The sequence below is a fragment of the Orcinus orca genome, chromosome 11 (genome assembly GCF_937001465.1).
Source record: "Orcinus orca chromosome 11, mOrcOrc1.1, whole genome shotgun sequence".
In the NCBI taxonomy this organism is placed as follows: Eukaryota; Metazoa; Chordata; class Mammalia; order Artiodactyla; family Delphinidae; genus Orcinus; species Orcinus orca.
The window spans coordinates 70,929,331-70,951,445 of NC_064569.1; the positions used below are offsets into that span (position 1 = coordinate 70,929,331).

Sequence of the window (22,115 nt, forward strand, 5' to 3'; positions counted from 1 at the left end):
CAATTGCTCATAAGTTCAGAAAGATTCTTTTTAGTATTTATATCTTACTTTTACCTTGTCTTAATATGATGCATTTTTAGTTATCATAGACTTGCTTTCCCTCCTTACTAAAACTTCTTTACTCTACATTTGGCTCAGGCAAGAGCCGCTCATTTTTAAAGTATTACACATTGTTTAGGAGAGTTGTGAAAAATGGAACTCAACCCCTCACTTCTAGTTACTCTGAAACCTGAGTATACATATTTTGTTATTGTTTTTACCAAGCATTATTCCAAGCCTCAAGTAGTATCCAGCCAATAACTCACCAATATTATATACCATCATCTCTTTTTCCTATAATAGGCTCCTCTCAAGTTTCCAAAACAAGCACACTGTAAGAACCCTGCAGAAATCTCTCCAGTCAACATTTCCTTAGCAAAACATCTCTTGGTTTTTTTATACTCAAGTTTTAAAAATATGTATGTTGGATATGGCATGATAAAGTCGGTGCAGCCACAGCAAGAGATGAGAATGAGACTTGGTAAAGTTTACGTTACTCACAGGGCTAGAAAAGGGGTTTCTGCATGCCACACAAGGTCACAGGGAAGTCACTAGGGTGGTCAGAGGCAGAAGAATGGAGCAAGAGGGGAGCTTAGGCCACAGTCTTTATTGAGGTGTCCACAGGAAAGGCAAAACAAGGCACAATAAACAGTTTCAGACTGGGTAGTTTAAGTAACTCCAGCAGGCTTTGGGGTATAGGAGTGGTCTCTAGTTGCTGGGTACTTGGCCCAAGGATAATTTAGGGCTAAGGAAATACTGGCTTGGTGTATGAGAACCAAATAAGGAGGTACTTGGGGGTACAAGCAGGATTGGTTGGTGTGTACAGTTGACCCTTGAACAACATGGGTTTGAATCACCTTGTCAAACTTATCGTCAGTGTTTGACAACTAACTGTCCACTTATATGTGGGTTTTTTTCCAATAAATATAGTACATGTATTTTCATTTTACAGATCTTTAAATTAACTAAGCTTGGGGAAAAGTTTGTGTTTGATTAGAGATCACAATATGTGGAATAAAAAGAAACCTAGGGTTTGAGTCCTGATTCTATCCAAACCTTTTCAGCTTCTTGCCCTGGGGTGAGTCATTAATCAGTCTCTTTGGTTTTGAGGCAGAGATAGCAGTACACACATTTTTGATTGTGAGGGAGGTCAGTGCCCCTAACCCCTCTGTTGTTCAAGGGTCAACTTTATATGAAAGGAATTTTTAGAGGCAAGTTGCTATTGTCATTGGGAATTAGCTAATCCTGGAAGGGGCAATCTCTCTCCAGCCAGAAATGTATTTTTTAAATATCAAAACGTCATAATATACAGAAAATTATACACACACACACACATATATACACACAAAATACAAGCCAAATTTCATAGACAGTATATACCTCTGAAAACATTTTTAACCAGTGTTTATAATGGGAAAATAATGTAAATTTTTATTCCCCAAACTCAATATAATATTTTTAATTTAAAAAAATGTGGGAAAATCTTGAACTGCATTCCATATCGAATTATTAGACTGTCATAATCAGGTGAATAGATTTTGCAAAATTACTAGTGAAGGGGATAAGCATCATATATGTCATGTACAAAGTACCTTTAATTATAAACTATTGTTTGGTGGTCAGAAAATCATATTTTCAGCTTCTTACATTCTAATATGATGATGTGTTACAGACATTTCTGATTTTAGTTACATTTTAGAATATTGTTGAGGCCTGGGTTTTTGTGAAATGCACTATTTTTTTTCCCACTTAAGAATAATGAGAACTAGGCTCTTGGTTAGTGTTTCCATGTAGAACAACTGATTTTCAGGAAGAGATTACTGGCATTCAGTGGAGATAACTATATTTGTTGAAAACTATTTTAGGTCCCAAGAGTATCAGTGTCATGAGTTAAACTGCAATGGGGACAGTTACCTTCACACTCTCTTTATAACTACGAGTTCTAAACTTGCAAATCATACTACTGTCATTATTACTTAAACTTGAGTTCAAGCAAAAAAAGGTCTCTAATTTCTTCCTCTCAGTATCTATAGTTGTCATCTGCAGTTTCTGGCTGCTTATTATTCATTCGCCCTAATTCTGGAAGAACTTCTTGATTTCCCTCTGAAAAACTACCCTCTAACCTCTCAGTTTGGGGTATGGGGATATAGATTGATCTCATCTCTGATTCACATGATTCATACATATGCAGTCATACTATTTAATTGTCCTAATCACTGTGATCAGTTCACAGGTAGACAGGTGATCCAAGCAAGAATAAGAACTTTAGAAAGTACTTTTGCTTTACTCATTGGGAAAACTGCTGGATGTTCTTTCCTTTTGATTGTTAAGGTAACAGGCTATAAGCTCAATCCTTTTGAAGCCATCTTGCCACCACATGGAAGAGCTTTCATAAAAACACAAGAGAAAGAGTGGATTGAGCCCTAATGACATCATCACAGTCTGTGGATCCAGGCATGTCCAGGATCCAGGATCATGAAGCCCAGACATCCTTCTGAGTGGTAAATACGAGTTTAAGATTTTCCTTCATAGTTCAACACACTTGCAATAAAAGTACTGGCTCTTTCAGACTATCTTTTGGGTTAAATAAAAATGTCTTTCAATTCTTCCTTGCCCACTGGATAGTTTTAACAGAACATAGAATTTTTAAACATCAGACACTAAAATATAATTATTGAGAGTGCCATTTTATTGGATCTAATAAACACAAAAAAAGACCCAACTTCAGAGAGGTCCTTCAGAGACCCAACTTCAGAGAGATCCTGTCTGGACCCAAGCCCCATTGCCTCGAGGACCCAAGGAAGAAACTGGAAAGCAAACCACGTGTTCCAAAGTCTTCCAAGGCATCATGCACCTCTTGTGTCAGCACACTCCTTTTATGTCATCACAGCGCCTCTTTGTGTCTCTAGGAGACTTTGAGGGTCACCACAGTGTCACTCTGCCTCATCTGGGCATATCTATCCATCACCATCATCACTGTGCCTCTCTGAGTTATCCTGCATCATCTTACGTGCCTCTCACTTCAACACAGCAATTCTGAAAAGCAATGCTACATCTTTCTGGACTCCTCTGAGAATTTAATAAAAAGCCTTGGGCTTCCTTCCCCAGAAAAGCACTCCATGTGTTTTATCAAATTCTGGATGACTGTACAGGCTGAGACTGAGAACAGGTACACTGAATCAGCTGAAATGGGTCCCAAAGACCATCCAGGAGGTGCAAGTTTGAACACTGACTTGCGCCCCACATGCCCCACCCAAGACTGGAACGCAGGGCCACATGGTAACTTTTGTAGGACCTAATAAGCACTTTTCACTTTGTGGACCCTATCCTCCATATAAGTTGGCATAAAGATAAATATATTATATATTAAAACATTGTCTTCAATGAAAAAAAGAAAAAAAAGCAAAAGGCATGGATAATGCATATTGGAAGGGCAAGAAACTGGGCAAAAAATTTGATCCACTAAAGGGCCCATTATCTAGGCTCCCATGTTAGTGCCTTCTAATGCAAGGCTACAAACGCAGCCTTTTAATTATACTGCCATTCATTAAAAATCCCTAAAATGTCTCCAATATTCACAGATACATTTTGACGGATTAATTATGGAGCAATCACCATACAATGCACTACACTGGTCCACCACCATGGACGTGGTTAATTGGACCAGTGGTGGATCCTATCCCAAAGGCACCATACAGAGGAAGTGCAGAGATCTTAGAGGCTGAGAGGCAGCCTCTAACTGCTACATTCTATACTGGATAATGACTAATGAATCCAACCAAATTCATTCTCTGATGACAGTTTGAATTTGAGATGGAAAGAAGGCCTGGGTCATGATCAGAGCAGACTATCAGAATTGTCTTCAGACCCACTCTCAGCAAAAAGTAACTACTGTTGCAATCTGAGCTGCAGTGAATGATATTTCAGTTCTTCCTGTGGCCTGGCCATGCTGTTAACGAGAATCTTTCCTATCCATAGACACATTTCTTAACCTGCCTCCTTGTCTCCAGTACCACACATCTCCAATCTACTTTCTAATTTTTCAACAATTTATCTTCATTCAAATGTTTCATTACCCACAAAACAAAATATATGCTTAGTAAATAATTTCTAAATTTTTAAATATTAGTAACCTCAGATTATAATGAAAGTTTAAAAATTTCCTAAAATATATATGTAGAAAATAATGACTTTTAATTTATGAAATGTCTATGGTTTCTAAACTTTTGAAAATCAAGACAAAAATTCTATCAAGCTCAAGAATCGATTACAGACTTCAGTATCAAATAGAAACTTAAGCAGTGACAATCTTAAAGCTAATTAAATCTTCCAATTCTATTTGTATATGAATAGCAAACTATATGGAAGAATATCCCCCAAACCTAACAGTGATTACACTTAGAGATGAGAGAGATTTAGGAAAGCATTTCATTTTCCCCATGTTTGTCAATTTCTCATGATTTTAAGACATCATTCATTACTTTTTATGGTAAAATTAATTAAAACCTCTCTTTGCTCATCCACATGTTCAGTATTCTGCCTGATACACAAGAAGTAACAGGGAAATACTGTCCCAAAGCTTGTCCTTACAGTGAACTTACCTTGGAAGTCAGAAAGCAGAGTAAAAGAAGACAACAAAGGAGAACGGTATTAATAAACCTGGGAAATATAAAGATATTAAGAAGAATCATTTCTCACTACTGTTTTTGAGGTGTTTTCTCTAATGAAGGTGCAAGTTAACTTCCGCATTGAGTAGGATCACACACTTAAGTAATACATCATTTTAAGAGGTCATGAGTTAGTTCCACTTCAATCTGAGTTCACAATGTATTCATCTTTAACATATATTAAAAAATAAACTTTAAGAATTTGAAATTAAAATGTATTATAGAAGACAAATTTGTGCTGGAACAATCAAAACTAAAATATTATGCTACTGACAGAAGCATTAAAGAAAAGTAAATTGTTCTGTGATTATAAAGTTACCATACCTATCAAAAAGTCAACCCTTTTCTACTATAATTAAATGATGTTCCTTTCTGAAGTATCTATAATATATTAAGCTGGCATGAAAAATCTTATGTAGCAATGTATCCGTGCAGAAACTTTAAAGATATAGTAGCCCTTATAAGGTTAACATTCTCTTAAAGTTTCATAGGATTTCATGAATAATTCATTGGCTTTGTATTCATATATTTTTCATCATGCATATAACCTGCTTATTTAATTATTTTATTTATTTTACCTATCACTTTGACAATCATAATAAAATAGGCCTGATTAGAGAAATATCCTTGTGAAAATTTGAAATGGTCAAGGGATTCTTACTTTTAATGGTGTCATTTAACTTCCATGACACGTTCCAATCTTTGCCATGAAAAAGACAGCAGCCCTGACTCTCATATTGCAAGTCAAAGCAGTTATCAGCTACACTGTCTTAACTCTATTTTACTTGTTAGTTGTGCTAAATGGAATGTTTTGCTAACTCAAGTATCCTTCACATCATTCCCTAATTTTTCTTCAAAAGTAATCCAAGCCTCCTTTGTTTAGACCAAACTTCTTATCAGGGCATTCCAGGCTTTTCATAATCGGGCAAAAGACTTTCTTTCCAGACACAATTCATATCACTCCCAACTATGAATCTTTTATTCTAGCTCTATCAAATTTCTTGCCACTATACAAAATGTGAAAATACCATGTGTCCAACTTTTTTCCTTCTTCCTGAGATTGTCTATCTCTTCAGTGGTTGTCAAAAACCACATCCTAGCTCTCATGTTTAATATTCAAATATCCCATCGTGTGGGGTGTCTTCCCAAAATACTCTCTAGCATAACTGCCTGCCTAGGGTTTCCACTGTGAGAATCATTAACTGTGGAGCTATCATGTATAGTTGTGCAGTCTGTGCACTGCCCAAAAGTACCCAGAGGAGAGAATGACAACATAAATCCAACGAGTACTCCATTTGCTATGCCTGTGTCCTAGCATAAGGAGGTATCCTGCTGGGGAAAAACAAAAAAAAAGTGTGGGGTGGGGGATGGGAGGGTGCCTTTTTTGTACTTCAAAATGTCATTAGTTTTCTGAACCGTCTGGTAATGGGACTATCTTTACCTAGAGGGGTAGTTTGTTCTAATTTAGAACAAGGCAGAGGTTTTTCTAATTCACACAAATTTGCTATATAGTCTAGCTGCCAACCCTGCGGGCCACAGTACCGCTTAGTTAGCTATAGGTACATTTTTCTCAGGTAAATATGACCTGAAAACAAACTAGGTACCTATTGAACTTTGAATAAGTAGTAACCCAGTAACTACAATAAATGCTATATATTCAATGAATTATTCCTTTGGAAGACAAAACTGGGGAGAGAATTGCATCAAATTTAAGATCCAGGAATAAAATCCTGCTACTAGCATTCCCAGCATATTTAATTTATCTGGTTGTGATTTGGAATAAGTCACCATTTTTTTCCAAAGCATCATATCAACTCATAGTAGTGGTTAGGATTCCTTTGCATTCAGAAAATATCTACTCCAAAATAGAATTGATATGTTTTCATTCCATCTACATAATTCATTGGGATAAAACTTCCTTATTAGTTTCTTCACAGGGAGGACAAATGCCTCTTTAATTTTAAACATATCAACCTGAAAATGCTATATATATCAAATAGAATAATGACTGACATTATAAGGAACACAATATCAAATTGCCCATTATTCTCTCAGAACAAATATACACCTTCATTTGTACTTTATAAGCTTCATGAGGAGAAATCCAATTAGATATTTAAACCACAGTGGGGGCTGGAGGATATTATGTGATGGAGAGACTACCATTCTATCCTTAGCAATAATATCCTGTATAATGTGTACTGCATAAGTAAAGATCTGCCATGTGAAAATACTCCTTTATATTTAGAAATCACTTAACTAAGATGTAGCTTTCCATCTAACTCCCAGCTTGAGTCAACACCATCAATTATCATAGAGATAAAAAATGTTATTTAGTTCAGTTTCATATGCTGCTCTTTTACCCAATTATTTAAAAAATATCATTAATGTATTAAATCAATAAAATTCACACTTTCATGTGTTTGTTAAATGAATTTAAAAGTTTGATAACTTTTTGAGTGCAGAAAGGAGCTATGGGAAAGGCTTCTCTGGAATGGTGGTAAAGGTCTATTTCTTAGCCTGTGTGGACCATTACAAACTTCTTTTAATGGTATATGCTACACAAATGCAAAAGTCATGGTTTACAATGTTGTTCTTTTTCTCAAAACCTTTCTATGACTTACCTGTCTCACATGGAATAAAACCTGAAGTTCTTACTACGATCTATAAGGCCCTCAACACATGGCCCCTTCTACCTTCTTGTTCACCAGCAACACAAGACACATGAAGCAGGCTCCTGCTGCAGGTCCCACCCTGCACACTGTGTCCTCAGCCTTGAGAGCTCTGCTCCCAGCTGTCATCATGACTCACTCCCACACTTCACTCAGGTGTCTGTGTAAAAGTCTGCCTTTCAGAGATGCCTGCCCATCACTGCTATCTGCTTACCCTTTTATTTTTCTTTAGCCCACTTATCACAATCTGACAAATGTTTTATTAATTTATCATATGATTCCATCCGCTAGAATATAACCCTAAGGGCAGAGACTTTATTTGTTCACGGCTGTATCACCATCATTATAACAATGCTACTAGTAGGAGCTCAACATTATTTTATTAAGTAAATGAAATAATACCACTGGACTATTAGTAACATAGATCTAGTCTACTTGAAGTTTTACAGAGAAATTTAGCATTATTAAAGATATTCTAGTATTGTTAAAGAGATGAGATAGAAAACTGACCAAAAACCCAGCATGTTTTGGCCCATCAAATCATGTATGAACCCAGTCTAATCTTTTAGCCATACTAATACAGGTACCATAATTGAAGGATTGTTTTCCTCTTTAGTATATTACTAATACTTTTGAAATGTAAATTTATGTAGAAGGCTTTACATACTTCCAATTGGACATTTTTGTAATACTTTTAAACTTTTGTCCTTGGTTCTTCATTTTTGATGTATGTCAGCTAATGAAATAATTGTGTAACATAGCTGCTGTGAAAATGCTTTCTCCAGAGAAAAATAAGTCATTTATATAAGAACACGTACTGTTCCGAATTTAAACAGTACAACCTTTTTCAAAGATCTGTTTTTGTTGTCTGTGGTGTGCCATTGAATAGAAGAGCAAATGTAAAATGCAGTTTGTACACCAGAGATGGATTCTACCTTACCTGCAGCTTTGCAACTATTTTCCCACCACTGGCTCCTGTGTTTACGTATGTCTGTGTTAAGCGTATTTTAACCCTGACTGCAATTACCTATTAGTTTCAATACTAAGGATTCTTGAGCACCAAGGGAAATGTTTAAGACATTAATAAACAGAATTCATGAGGAATTTTCATGTATAAGCAAATCCATATTGAATATATTTAAATCTGTGGGTTACAGATTTGTTTATGAGGGGAAAAATTAAAGAAACTAATGATGCTAATGTACATTTCACTTCTATACTTTTTCAAATAAAACCCATAGAAATCACTGTTTATTATGGTTCAATCCATATTGAAATATAAATATAATATCCATTATAAAATAAATAAATTCCTCCAAAATTATTGTAAATTTTTGTATTTGAATAAGGGAATGTCTTTTTTGGTTTATGGCCATTTGCTATTAAGCAAAATTATTAGGCATCCATTATGTGCTGATACTGTGTTGGGTGCAAGAGCACAAAGATTATTAAGACACAATTTCTTTCCTTCAAGAGACACAAAGCTGAGTAAAAATCAGTCCCTGACTCTAAAGAGCGTACAGTCCAATGAGGAAGACAGGCATATGAAAACAAATATCACAAATATAACTGGAGCAACAATGGAACGCTATTACAGGATCCAAGAGCCTGGGAGCTTTAGGAAGATTTTTCTAAGGATGTTTGAGATGTTTCACAAAATGCGTAGGAGTTATACAAGTGAATGAGTGGTGGGGGAGGTGGTGCTGGAGGCCATTTCAGAGTCATGGGGTGAGGAACCATGAGGCTAGAGAGAAGACAGGGCTCATATCAGGAAGGGCCCCGTAAGCCCACAAGGGCTCAGACAATTAGCAAGCGATTAGTGTGATCAGTGTGTGGGTGTGTGGAGCACAGATGTGAAAGAACACAGGACTGACAGCAAAGAGAGCATTAGGGAGTTGTGAGTAATTGTCCAAGAGAGACAGTAACAACCTGACCAGGTTGGAGCGGTAAATATAAAGAAGAGGACACACATATGAAGATATTTCAGAAGGTAAATCAGGAGGACTTTTGGGTTTACTGGAATGAGAAGACAGGAAAGGAATAGATGGTCATTGAAATATTGGTGGTACAAGAGAAAGTGTACAGTTTGCAACGAAGCAACCAACAAGGGATTAATCTCCAAAATATACAAACAGCTCATGAAGCTCAATATTAAAAAAAAAACAACCCAATCAAAAAATGGGTGGAAGATCTAAATAGACATTTCTCCAAAGAAGACATACAGATGGCCAAAAAGCACATGGAAATATGCTCAACATCACTAATTATTAGAGAAACGAAAATCAAAACTAAAATGAGGTATTATCACTTCACACTGGTCAGAATGGCCATCATCAATAAATCTACAAACAATAAATGCTGGAGAGGGTGTGGAGAAAAGGGAACCCTCCTACACTGTTGGTGGGAAGGTAAACTGGTACAACCACTATGGAGAAAAGTATGGAGGTTCCTTAAAAAACTAAAACTATAACTACCATATGACCCAGCAATCCCACTCCTGGGCATTTATCTGGAGAAAACCATAATTTGAAAAGATACGTGCACCCCAGTGTTCACTGCAGCACAATTTACAATGGCCAAGACATGGAAGCAACCTAAATGTCCATCAACAGAGGAGTGGATAAAGAAGATGTGGTACATATATACAATGGAATGCTACTCAGCCATAAAAAAGAATGAAATAATGCCATTTGCAACAACATGGATGGACCTAGCAATTGTCATACTGAGTGAAGTAAGTCAGAAAGAGAAAGAGAAATATCATATGATATCACTTATATGTGGAATCTAAAAATTGGTACAAATGAACTTATTTACAAAACAGAAATAGAGTCACAGATGTAGAAAACAAACCTATGGTTATCAGGAAGGAGAGTGAGGGGGAGGGATAAATTGGGAGATTGTGAATGACATATACACACTACTACATATAAAATAGATAACTAATAAGGACCTACTGCATAGCACAGGGAACTCTACTCAATACTCTGTAATGACCTATATGGGAAAAGAATCTAAATAAGAGTGGATAGATGTATATGTATAACTGATTCACTTTGCTATACACCTGAAACTAACACAACATGGTAAATCAACTATACTCCAATAAAATTTTTAAAAAATAAAATAAAGTGACATTCATGAGAAAAAAAAAAGGGAAATTGAACAGAAATGGCTACAGTATTGTTAATATAGAATACAGGATTGAGTTATTCAAAATATTTGCTGCTTGCTCCCTCTGGTGAATTATCCATTACCAGCTGTCGACACCAAGTTTTTTCCTGTGACTTGCGTAGGCTGTTGAAATGGGAACAGAAGTGATATGCTGAATTTCCAAGAAGAAATTTTAAGATCATTCGCAAGGTTCTATTATGTTCTATTTTTCCTCAAACATGAGGTCAACATCTCAGATCAAGGTTATTCCTTTAGTTCTGGTCCAGAATGGAAGACAACGCGTGGAGCACGGCCTTGGAGCAATGCTGCTGATCCAGAATGCACACTCAGCATGAGAGAGAAATAAACCTTGGTTGTCGTAAGCTACTGCCATTTCTGGGCTGTGTATTTCTGCGATATATCTGAGCCTCATTAATTCAATAGCTATCCTAATATTAGTCTAAGAATAAGTAATTGTCTAAACGACTTATTGAAGCGTAAATGGAGTGAGCTTGATAGAAGCTGAGAGTACATGAGTGCTCATGTCAAGGGCAGAACTGTAAATTATCATGAGGCAGGTACAGAAAATAGTGGCTGAGGTTTAAATCAAGTAACTTCAAGGAAAAACGTTTGCCCTAAAGCCAAAGAGTGAGCTTAGCATCTAAAGAGTCCTTACTCTCTATGATAGCACTGGAGTTTACAAGGCAGCAGCAAACTGGTCTAGATTAAGGCAAAGGGCGTATAGTAGGTCTTTGTGGAAGTACTGATCTGTCTTAAAGGAAGTACTGACAAGTTAATCCAAGTAGAACACAATGCCCAGAATGGATACCAATTAATGGCAAAATTATACTTAGCCTATTTCACCTCATGAGACTACAACTGGTATCAACTGAACATATAGTTTGTATCCTTTTCTGCCCCAGCAGTACAACAAAAGGCATTTTTTAAACTGCTAGATGGCATATGCTTTATTGTAGTAAATGGAAAGAAACATTGCTATAGAGAATGAATGGATGTAAAATACAAGAATATAGGCTTTTTAGGAAAGTCCCAGCTTCTTTCTACTACATCCTTCTGTGCAGTAGCTGCAAACAGTTATCCAAAATAGAATAGAGACATATTTTGATATTTGAAAATTCAGAAAAGGTGTGTTACATATACCTTTGCTTAGGAGGCTACCTGAAGATGGTGTTTTAGAAAGAAATAGGAACTGGGCAAGAGATGACGAAGAGGTGGCTGAGAGGATTAGGCTGAAGAAAGAACATGGAGTGAAAGAGTATCAGGTAAAATACTGTACTATATTCCTCTCTAACTAGCAGGCTCTGGCTGTATCAGTACACTTTGAATCAGCCACTGTCAGATGGTAGCACAAAATATTGACATGTTGAGGAAAAATCACTTATGAATTGCTGTAACATCTGCATTATTTTTTTAGTCACCAGTCATATATGTGTTAATTGGCATGACAAGAAACATGAGTTGTAGCTGAACAGACTGCATAAAGAATTCTTGTCTGTGTGTGTGTTGGTTGCATAATGTCAGCACATTGTAAAATAACTACACTTGCTTCTTCCTCCCTCAACAATATGTTTTTGAGATTTATCGACAGTCAAAAGTAGAGATGTAATTCATTTCTTTCAACCACTGAACAGAATCTAATCATACGAGTTGCTTTGAAGGTCTCTCTCTTTTAAGATGTGTTTGTAAGATGTGAGTTTTACATTCACTGTGATTATAAATAGATATCAAATTATTTCTGATAATTTGTGCTATTATACTTTTTCTTTTTTCTCCTTTCTTAAATTTTCATGTTTATCTTCTAATAGTTTAAATAATGTACATATGTAATTTCTTTCATGTTAGCTCCTACTTTATAACATACTTCTCTTCATACTCTTTGTAAACAATACCTAAAATTAATCATTATCTCTGCTCCCTACCCAAACAAGACAAAGAGCAAGTTAAAAGTTAACACAATTTAACTTTTCCCTGAACTCTCCTGCACACTTATTCCATTTTATTGTTAAGTAGAATTTTCTATTCTGATCTCAATTTGTTCATGCATTACTGCCTTTACTCTTACAGTAAATATTTAGGCTTGACATTTATTTTATTACTTTATTTGTACACTGTTGCTCCATGCATTTTACCCCCACCTTCATTTTTCTTGGTTCGTTTCCTTTATACTGCAGTAAATCTTTTAGCAGTTTTTCATTGATAGTCTATTAGAAATAAACTCTTAGTTTTTGCATATTTTTATTTTACTGTCACTCCTGAATGATGGCTTAATTGGGGATTGAATTTTAGGTTGACAGTCATTTTCCTTCAGCTTTTGTTTTCATGCATACATTGCTGTGGATGAGAAGACGTCTGTCAATGGAATCTTTCTTCCTTTACAAGTAATCTTAATATTCTTTCTTTTAAGATTTTCTCATTATCAGAGATGTTATACAGATCATTATTTTTTTCTCTCAATGTGCATCTTTTTAATTTATCCTGCTTAGCTTTCACTGAACATTTTTAATCTGAAGAGTTATGCTTCTTTGCTTCTGGAAATAATAAATTATCTATTGCTTATTTACTCTAAAAATTACCTTTTACATATATTATATATTAATTATTAAATATATATTGGAGTTTATCAGTCTATATTCTATTTTTTACCTTCTCTTTCATATTTTGCATTTCTCTATGTTGTTTCTGTGTCATTTGATTTGTTGTATCTTTTTTTTTTTTTTTTTTTGCTGTACGCGGGCCTCTCACTGTTGTGGCCTCTCCCATTGCGGAGCACAGATTCCGCAGGCTCAGCGGCCATGGCTTACGGGCCTAGCCGCTCCGCGGCATGTGGGATCTTCCTGGACCGGGCCACGAACCTGTGTCCCCTGCATCGGCAGACAGACTCTCAACCACTACGCCACCAGGGAAAGCCCTGTTGTATCTTTAAATATACCACATCAACTGAGGAGAGTTTACCATTAATTTTGCCTATTGACCTCACCTCACCAAAGAGTGCTTTTTTTTTTTTCATTTTTAAGAAATATAATTCATTCTTTCACACATCTGTCTGTCCTTGTTTTGTGACTTCTGTTATTTTTGCAGGACATTTTTTTTTTTTTTTTTTTTAATCAATTGCTTTTATTATGTGACTGTGAAATATCAACTCTACTGTCTCCAATAAAGAACCAATAATTACTTTTATAACATTCAGATAAAGTCATTTGTGAAGACAGTATCTTTCTTGCACTTATGACTAATCCATTATAAACAAATGCCAATCTTAAAAACACAGCTCCAGAATAAGTGCAGTTACACTGAGTACAGATAAGAAAGTACAAGGAGCTCATTGGCTATGCTACACCAAGTGGATGAAAAGTAAAATTGATTTTATACTGGAGGTCTATATAAATAAATAAATAAAATCCTATCTTTTTTTTTCCTGTATGTATGCTTAGATTTCTTGTACAAACAACAGAATGCTCCATTTCATTCACTTCAGCAGGATGAACTCTTTAGAAAAAGACTGAAAAAAGATTTGATAATCAACTTCCAAATTTTATGCTTATTTTTTTCTATTTCCATCAATTTTCCAACATAGTTAACATGAACAGGAAAATCTTTCCAGTAAATTAAGCAACTGAAGACTCAAGTGAAGTCTCAAAGGTCTTGAAGACTCTGGCAAGTCACATATATCCCATGTTGCTTTTGGTTTCCCACCTCTTCTTTGCTTCAAACCCCCAGGCAAGTTTCTTCTTTTTCCGAGCAACCTGTGAATTTTCAGCATCCTTTTTGGCTTTTACAAAATTGTGGCAGGCAATCGCTTTGGCAATTTTTACACCAAGCTCTCGAGTAGCTAGCTGATTGCTGAGCTCCTCAGCCTTCTCAATGTTCCATTCTTCCACAGCCTGGTCTATGCTCTTTTCAAGGCCCGACTTTTCAATTTTTTTCCTTTTAACAGGGGGGTCAAACCTATCGTTGACTCCAAAATACTGAGTAAGCTCCTTTAACTGGGTTTCACTTGAGGACTGTTCACTTTGAGATTCTTCTTCATTCTTCAATTTACCTTTTCTGGAGCGTTTTCTTTTTTTCTTTCTGGATCTTGAAGTTGAGATTTTCTGTTCAGAATGTTTTGTATGCAGTTCTTGAAATTTATTCCACATATTTAAGGGAATTCCAGAGGGACACTCTTCATATGCATTTACATTTGCCTCTGCTTCAGTTTTTGGTCCATCTGTAGGGATATCTGAGACCTCTGTGTTTGTAATGGTCCCATCTTCTTTACCTTCTTGTAAGTTAAGTTCAGAGCTCTCTACTGTGGCTTCATCATCAGAATTCAACTCAACATCACTTTCATTTAGGCCAGGAGGTAGCAGCCCACTCCACATCTTTTCGGTCCGTAGCCGGCCGTCCAGCAGCCATCTTATGACCCGTCAACATCCTGCAGGACATTTTATCTCTTTAAGAGTTAAGGCCTTTTTCATATAGTGTCACTGTTTGTATTTCTGCAAGCTTTAATTATCCTTTTTAGTTTCTCTGTAGACCTTCACAAAATGGCTTGTTTTTTGGTATGTTTTTCATTTATGTCAAAATGCTCATCAGATGTAGGCTTTACCATGCAAATCTTTCCCGCCTTGTGGTTCACATTTGCCTGGGTCCATCTCTCCAGGTGGAACTGGTAATGATATATTGGGTGGTAATTCTTTGCAAGCATAGGCCAAGCTCCCAGTTCTTGATAGCCACCTCTATTTCCTCCCCAAATCCCAGAATGTAATGCAAACTGCCAGCTTTATCCTTATTTCTGACCAAGCTTTAAGGTTCTTTCAATTCTTGAGTCAAATCTTTATTTCCTATGGGCTGTATAACCACTATGTATTTGAAACTATGGATTTTCTCTCTTTTTCTGTCCTACAGACATGTTTCTCTTGTTTTTGAGCACATCTGTGTATTTTTAGCTGACATATACTTGTGTATGTATAAGTCTGGGTAAATATAAACCTTTCAATGCATTCAGAACAGAGAGAGAGAAAAATAAGTTTTTATTCACTCTGCTATACCAAATGGAATTTATATTTATTGATTTTTAACATTTAGATTTAATTTGCCAACTTCATCTCACCTCCTGGCACTCCCTACCGACTTCGCTACTCTTTATCTTTCCCCCCAGCACTTATCACCATCTGACATGTAAGCCCTTCGAAATATTTACTTTTTACTATGTGCATATTTTATTTTGATAAAAAATAAAGCAATGTTGTTAGATATAAGCAACATGAAGAGTACTAAATAACAGAAAAAGAAAAAGTGAAATGGAAAATAAGAGAAAGAAAGAAATAGTTTGGAACATTTTGTTTTGGTTTTTTGTTCTGATTTTTTTTTTGACATTTCATTTAAGAATCTGAAAATTTTTATTTGTAATATGCAAGGTTGGCCCAAATATGATGAGAAACTCATTATTCAAGCAATCAAAGAAGTAAGTATTGTTTGCTCTTACAAGAAGGAAAGAAAATTCTTGGAAGTGGGAGTGATTAATCATTTACAAAGCCCTGAGAACACTGCTATATTTTGTACCTCAGTAGGCCAAAAACAAAACATTATTACTGATTCTTTCCCTAACAGAAACCAAGGAACAATTTCTTGCCCTAGAATAAATAGATTCATTCCTAACAGAAATCAAGGATCAATTTTTGTGTACATTTTCTTGAGGGGGCAACTGTTCTTCGTTTTCCTCAAGTGTCATGATCTTAGAGCAATGGCCATGAAATTGCTGAACAGAAAGGCAGAGGGAGTTAGCTAAGAGAACCTTTGGAGACACAGAGAGATAATATGCTTGTGAAGTCTGCTCCTCTGATTCCTACAAATCATCTTAGAGATAGGAGTGATGTGGTGACAATAGACAGTTAGAAGATCAATACTAAAGTCATACTCAGCCATAAAAAGGAAGTCATTTGTAGAGACGTGGATGGACCTAGAAACTGTCATACAGAGTGAAGTCAGAAAGAGAAAAGCAAATATCGTATATTAATGCATATTTGTGGAATCTAGAAAAATGGTACAGATGAACCAGTTTGCAAGGCAGAAATAGAGACACAGATGCATAGAACAAACGTGGGGACACCAAGGGGGGAAAATGGGGGGTGGGAAGAATTGGGAGATTGGGATTAACATATATACACTAATATGTATAAAATAGATATCTAATGAGAACCTGCTGTATAGCACAGAGAACTCCACTGTACAGTAGAAACTAACACAACACTGTAAAACAACTATACCCCAATAAAAAGAAAAAAATAAATAAAGTCTTGATTATCATGATCAATCCGTTGGAAAGGTCTGTTCTTGAACATTCTGAGTATACTTTCTCTGATTTATCTAAATACTGAGGTGGTAGGCATTCACTGTAATCATCATTATAATTTATTTCATTATTGAAAGTTTTAGTGGAATCATGAATATTTAATGACACTAGAGGAAAAAAAATAGGCTTTAAAATATACCTCAAAATTGCCAATGAAAATGCTTAGATGGCAAACAGTGCAGTTTCCAAGGTGAAAAGTTTTATTGAATACATGCAGACAGCTGTTTTCAGAAAATCACATTTTCCCCAGTCCAGAGTGAGACATGTTTTTACACATCACAACATTAATAGTCACAATGTGTTACTTGATTTAGTGCAACATACTGCAGTGTGACTAATATAACCGGATGGTACAGATTCATGTAACAGAAAAATCCATCACCTAGGAAATGTAAAACAAAGATGCACTTTTCTGAAAACAAAGGTTAAATAAATCAAAGTTTTCTGAAGAAAGAAAAGTCGTGCAAAAGAGAGTTTTGTTCTGAAACACACTTCAATCCACCTTTGTGATGATCCCTGGGTACATTAGGGAGGGGAACAGGAATCAAACATGAAAAGCCCTTAAACTGTTTGAACTTAGCAGTACTTAGTAATTCTGCAATTTTTTTCCTCTGTAGTACCTATCTTCTGAAGCAATAGCCTATTCATCAATCTTCTCATGCACTGCCCAGATGACTATTACATGAGCCCAGCTGACAACCTAGTGTCCTTTCTCCTTCAGCATCTCTAAAAATGTACTTGGGATACTGAAGAGATAATATAAAATTACTTTTTTTAAGTCCATCTTTCATACACTATTAAGGAGGTAAAAATAATTGAGGAAAGACAAGTTACCACAGGCCTGTGGATGTTTTTTGGTTGTGCTTACACATCTGTATTCTTTTCTTGTCAGGAACATGTATGGACCTTCATCTATCTGACAATAAATATATCAGACAGATAACAGAAAACAAAGATTGGACTTCTCTGTCAGTATTTTGAAATAGGAAGAATTTTCATTCCATGTCTCAAAAAATTAAGAAATTTAAGGGAAGAAAAGTCCTACAAGGGTATTTGGACTATACTACCAATACCAAAGTCATTATATTCAAGTAAAATGAGATGATAGATGATTTTAATATTATTATTTCAGGTATTTCCCAATCAATGTCTATTCTCCCTCTTGACCCCACAACGTGGCAATTTAATTTAGAGAATATTTTAAAACCTAAATGTTAAAAAACTATTTGAAGCTCTTTTTATCTTCTTGATTAGACTGGATGCTCCTTGAGTCTTCTTCTCACAATTACTGAGCATCTACCTGTTTCTAGTTACTTTAATATACATTATGCTATTTGACATGGCAACACTGAAAGGTGTGTGTTGTTATTTCCACTTCCCAGAAAAAAAAAGTTAAGGCAAAGAGAGGTCAAGTGACTTGGCCTCTTAATATATCTAGTAAATGGTATGGTTTTTATTTTCATACAAGTTTGTCTGGCTTCAAACATATACTTTTGCCTCATCTATGGAATAGAGTGCTTGTAACATTAGAAGTGTTCAATAAACACTCAGAGTTATAAACTCTAAAAGCTGAAGATCAAAGTCCCCATTATCTTCAATGTCCAAACAAGCTACTCAGCATCTATGTAACATTTCAACAACTGGTTATCCAGTCACAGTGGAGAACTTCATTGCTAGGATCTCATTTATTTAACGTTCTCTGAATAGACATTGGACAAAGCCTATTGGTGGACATTGTTCTAACCACTAAAAAGTTATTAAAACTGACCAGAACTAAGCCTCCTCAGAAAAGCTCAATGACATTTTGTGTATTCAGTTCAATGCAGTCACTGAGAGTAAAATGATTTAAACAAGCACTTCCTGTAGTAGACTGTTATAGTGGTACCTTCTGATGAACATGCTTCCCAGTATTCATGTTCTTGTATAGTCTATTTCCACATAAAATCTGGGCTTGGTCAAGTGACACACTTTGGCCAAAGGGTTAGTGACAAGGATGATGTAAGCAAAGGCTTGGTTAAACCCATGCACATTGGGCCTTATTCTCTTGGAAACCAGTGTCCATGGTGTGAAGAAATTGGGCTCACTGCTGAATGATGAGAGGTCACACAGAAAGAGACTGAATGATAAGAGGCTGTCTTGGACACTACAGTCTTAGTCAAACTCCCAGCTGAATACAGTCACAAAAGTGATCAGTGCTGCACCACATAGAGCCACCCAGATGAGCTCCATTAACACATAAAATCATAAGAAATAACTTCTTACTATTTTATGCTACTAAATTTGGAAAATGTTCTTTATACAACAGTGTAACTGATACATTACCCTTCAAGCCTTTCACATCTATTGAAGGAGAGACATCTACATGTAATTTAAAAACAACAACAACAAAAAAACCAAAATATATATACTATGACAATGAAATTGGCTTTGCTTCACCAAGGTATCCATGCAAAATTCCATTATATAAGAAGACTTTTACATCTTCGGACTTTCTCAAATGTCTCCCTTGGAGTATGTCATTAAATAGATTACAGGTACAAGTGGTTCTTTTAATAAAATGATCCTGTTAAAGAGAATGTTAATGATAATATCTCCCACTTACTGAATGCATATTGCTACTATATTCCAGGAACTGCAGAAATTTAATTTCTTTTATGACACCTTAAAATATGTCCTATTATTTTTCCTATTTTATAGCTATGAAAACTGCGACACAGAGGCATTTTGTGAATTTGCACAAGATTTGACAGTTACATTTGGTAATAACAAATTCAAACCTAGCTACATCTGGATCCAAAATTTGTATTCTTATTCATTATACCTCTACAGAACCTTCTCAAGGATAACCAGTGAAGGAACCTCAATAACATATACATAGGTAAAGAGAATTGTCCTTTGAGAGTTAAACTATAAGATTAGTACATAACAGCAATCCTATCACTGAGCATATACCCAGCGAAAACCAAAATTCAAAAAGACACATGCACCCTAGTGTTCACTGCAGCACTATTTACAATAGCCAGGACATGGAAACAACCTAAATGTCTATCAACAGAGGAATGGATAAAGAAGATGTGGTACATATATACAATGGAATATTACTCAGCCATAAGAAGGAATAAAATTGGGTCATTTGTAGACACGTGGATGGACCTGGAGTCTGTCATACAGAGTGAAGTCAGAAAGAGAAAAACAAATATCGTATATTAATGCATATATGTGGAATCAAGAAGAATGGTATAAATGTTGCAAAGCAGAAGTAGATACACAGACGTAGAGAACAAATGCATGGATACTAAGGGGGAAAGGGGGGGTGGGAGGAATTGGGAGATTGGGATTGACATATATATACACTATTGATACTATGTATAAAATAGATAACTAGGGCTTCCCTGGTGGCGCAGTGGTTGAGAGTCCGCCTGCCGATGCAGGGGACACGGGTTCGTGCCAAGGTCTGGGAAGATCCCACATGCCGCAGAGCGGCTAGGCCCGTGAGCCACGTCCGCTGAGCCTGCGTGTCCAGAGCCTGTGCTCCGCAGCGGGAGAGGCCACAGCAGTGAGAGGCCCGCGTACCGCAAAAAAAAAAAAAAAAAAAAAAAAAAAAAAAAAAAAGATAACTAATCAGAACCTACTGTATAGCACAGGGAACTCTACTCGATGCTCTGTGGTGACCTAAATGGGAAGGAAATCCAAAGAAGAGGGGATATGTGTATACATATAGCTGATTCACTCTGCTGCACAGTAGAAACTAACACAACATTGTAAAGCAACTATACTCCAATAAAAATTCATTTAAAAAAAGAAAAGAAATAAGCAAAGTCATCCTAAAGAGACAAAGTAAGTCTCAGGCTTGAGCAAACTGTGATTGTGAGATAATTTATGTCATTAAATACACCTAAGGACAGAGTGTGAGCAATCTGTAAAAGAAACAAACTACATTAGAACTTGAATAAAAAAAGTGTCAAAGAAAAACAGCAGCAGTGCTGATTTGGAAACTATTCTGGGGGAGGGCATCTGGACAACTATATATATGTTCAGTTGATGTGGCAGATATTTTTCCATGAAAAGACTGATTCATAAAGCTAAACAGACTGATCTAATACTTAGTTTATCTACACAGCTAATTCTCCTTGTTCTTCAGACACCCTTCTGAATATTATTTGACTCTCCATAACCCACTGTAAATCTGTAAGTTGGTGCTCCAGTTTCTATACTTCAGTCCAGTTGACTCTGAAGCACTCAGAAGGTCTAAGCCCTCGCTGACTCCATCAAGGAAATGCTATCCTGAGGTCTCTAGGTATTCAGCCAGTCTTGCTATAGAAACATGACCTATTTTAATACATTAAGAGATGCTAGTCTGGTCATTACTTGTCTCATTTGCACCACACTTGAGGAAATCTCTGGCCACTACCCAAAATGAGTGATCAGAGAATGACGTAACCCAGCCCTACCTTTTCTGAATAAACTAGGGATATACAACTGACCTACATAATAGTATGGTATGGTATAGAGGACACATCCATGGGCTCTGAAGTCTGCCTCTGGGATTCAGATTTGGGCTCTGCACAGAGTAGCTGTGAGCTTAACCAAGTTACTTCACTATGACTTAGTTTTTATGTCTACAAAACAGAAATGATATTGAATAGTATAATGCCTACCTCAAAGAAATATAAATATTAAATGAGATAATACATGTAAAACACATGTAATAGTACACAGCATATAGTAAGCACTCAATAAATGTTAGTAGTGATAATGATGAGGATGATAATGAACATGATGGTATTTGGTTCAAAAAAGGAGGAATTCAGCTGTTCAGAATATCTCTTATGTAACTTACAAAAAAGACATAGAAGAGAATCAACTTCAGTCTGAATTAGGTCATATCAAGTGTACTGGTTCATGAGTAGAATGAACCAGTAAAAAGCAGAAAAAAGTAGTCAAGAATAAGAGTAAAACAAAACATACAAATAGAGATAAGCAAAGATGAGAGAAGCCATGAAACTCCTGAGCTGTGGGGAAAGTATTCTTTGTTCCAGATTTTTCAGTTTTCTAGTTGGTTCTAATTCTCTTGAGGTACGATTTTGTTCCTTGATATTGGACGAGTATGGGGTGGTCAGTTGTACCCTGACAATACACAATGCCCTTTCTCCCCACCCCCGCATCCATAAGCCACTTAGTTGGCTTTCTGACCTTTGCACCAATAAAACTGTACATTTTGTTCAAAAT

The 22,115-nt window shown here is 36.0% G+C and overlaps 1 protein-coding gene and 1 long non-coding RNA gene across 2 annotated transcripts in view; both read right to left on the minus strand.

Moving 5' to 3' along the window:
• The window catches only part of LOC117196906 (uncharacterized), a 248,940-nt gene that overhangs the window by 111,817 nt on the left and 115,008 nt on the right, over positions 1–22,115 (minus strand). The window lies entirely within an intron of this gene.
• On the minus strand, positions 14,063–14,958 carry LOC101282509 (protein FAM204A). Its single transcript, XM_033407140.2, has one exon. The coding sequence runs from the start codon at positions 14,911–14,913 to the stop codon at positions 14,212–14,214; it is 702 nt and encodes a 233-aa protein (XP_033263031.2). The 5' UTR covers positions 14,914–14,958; the 3' UTR covers positions 14,063–14,211.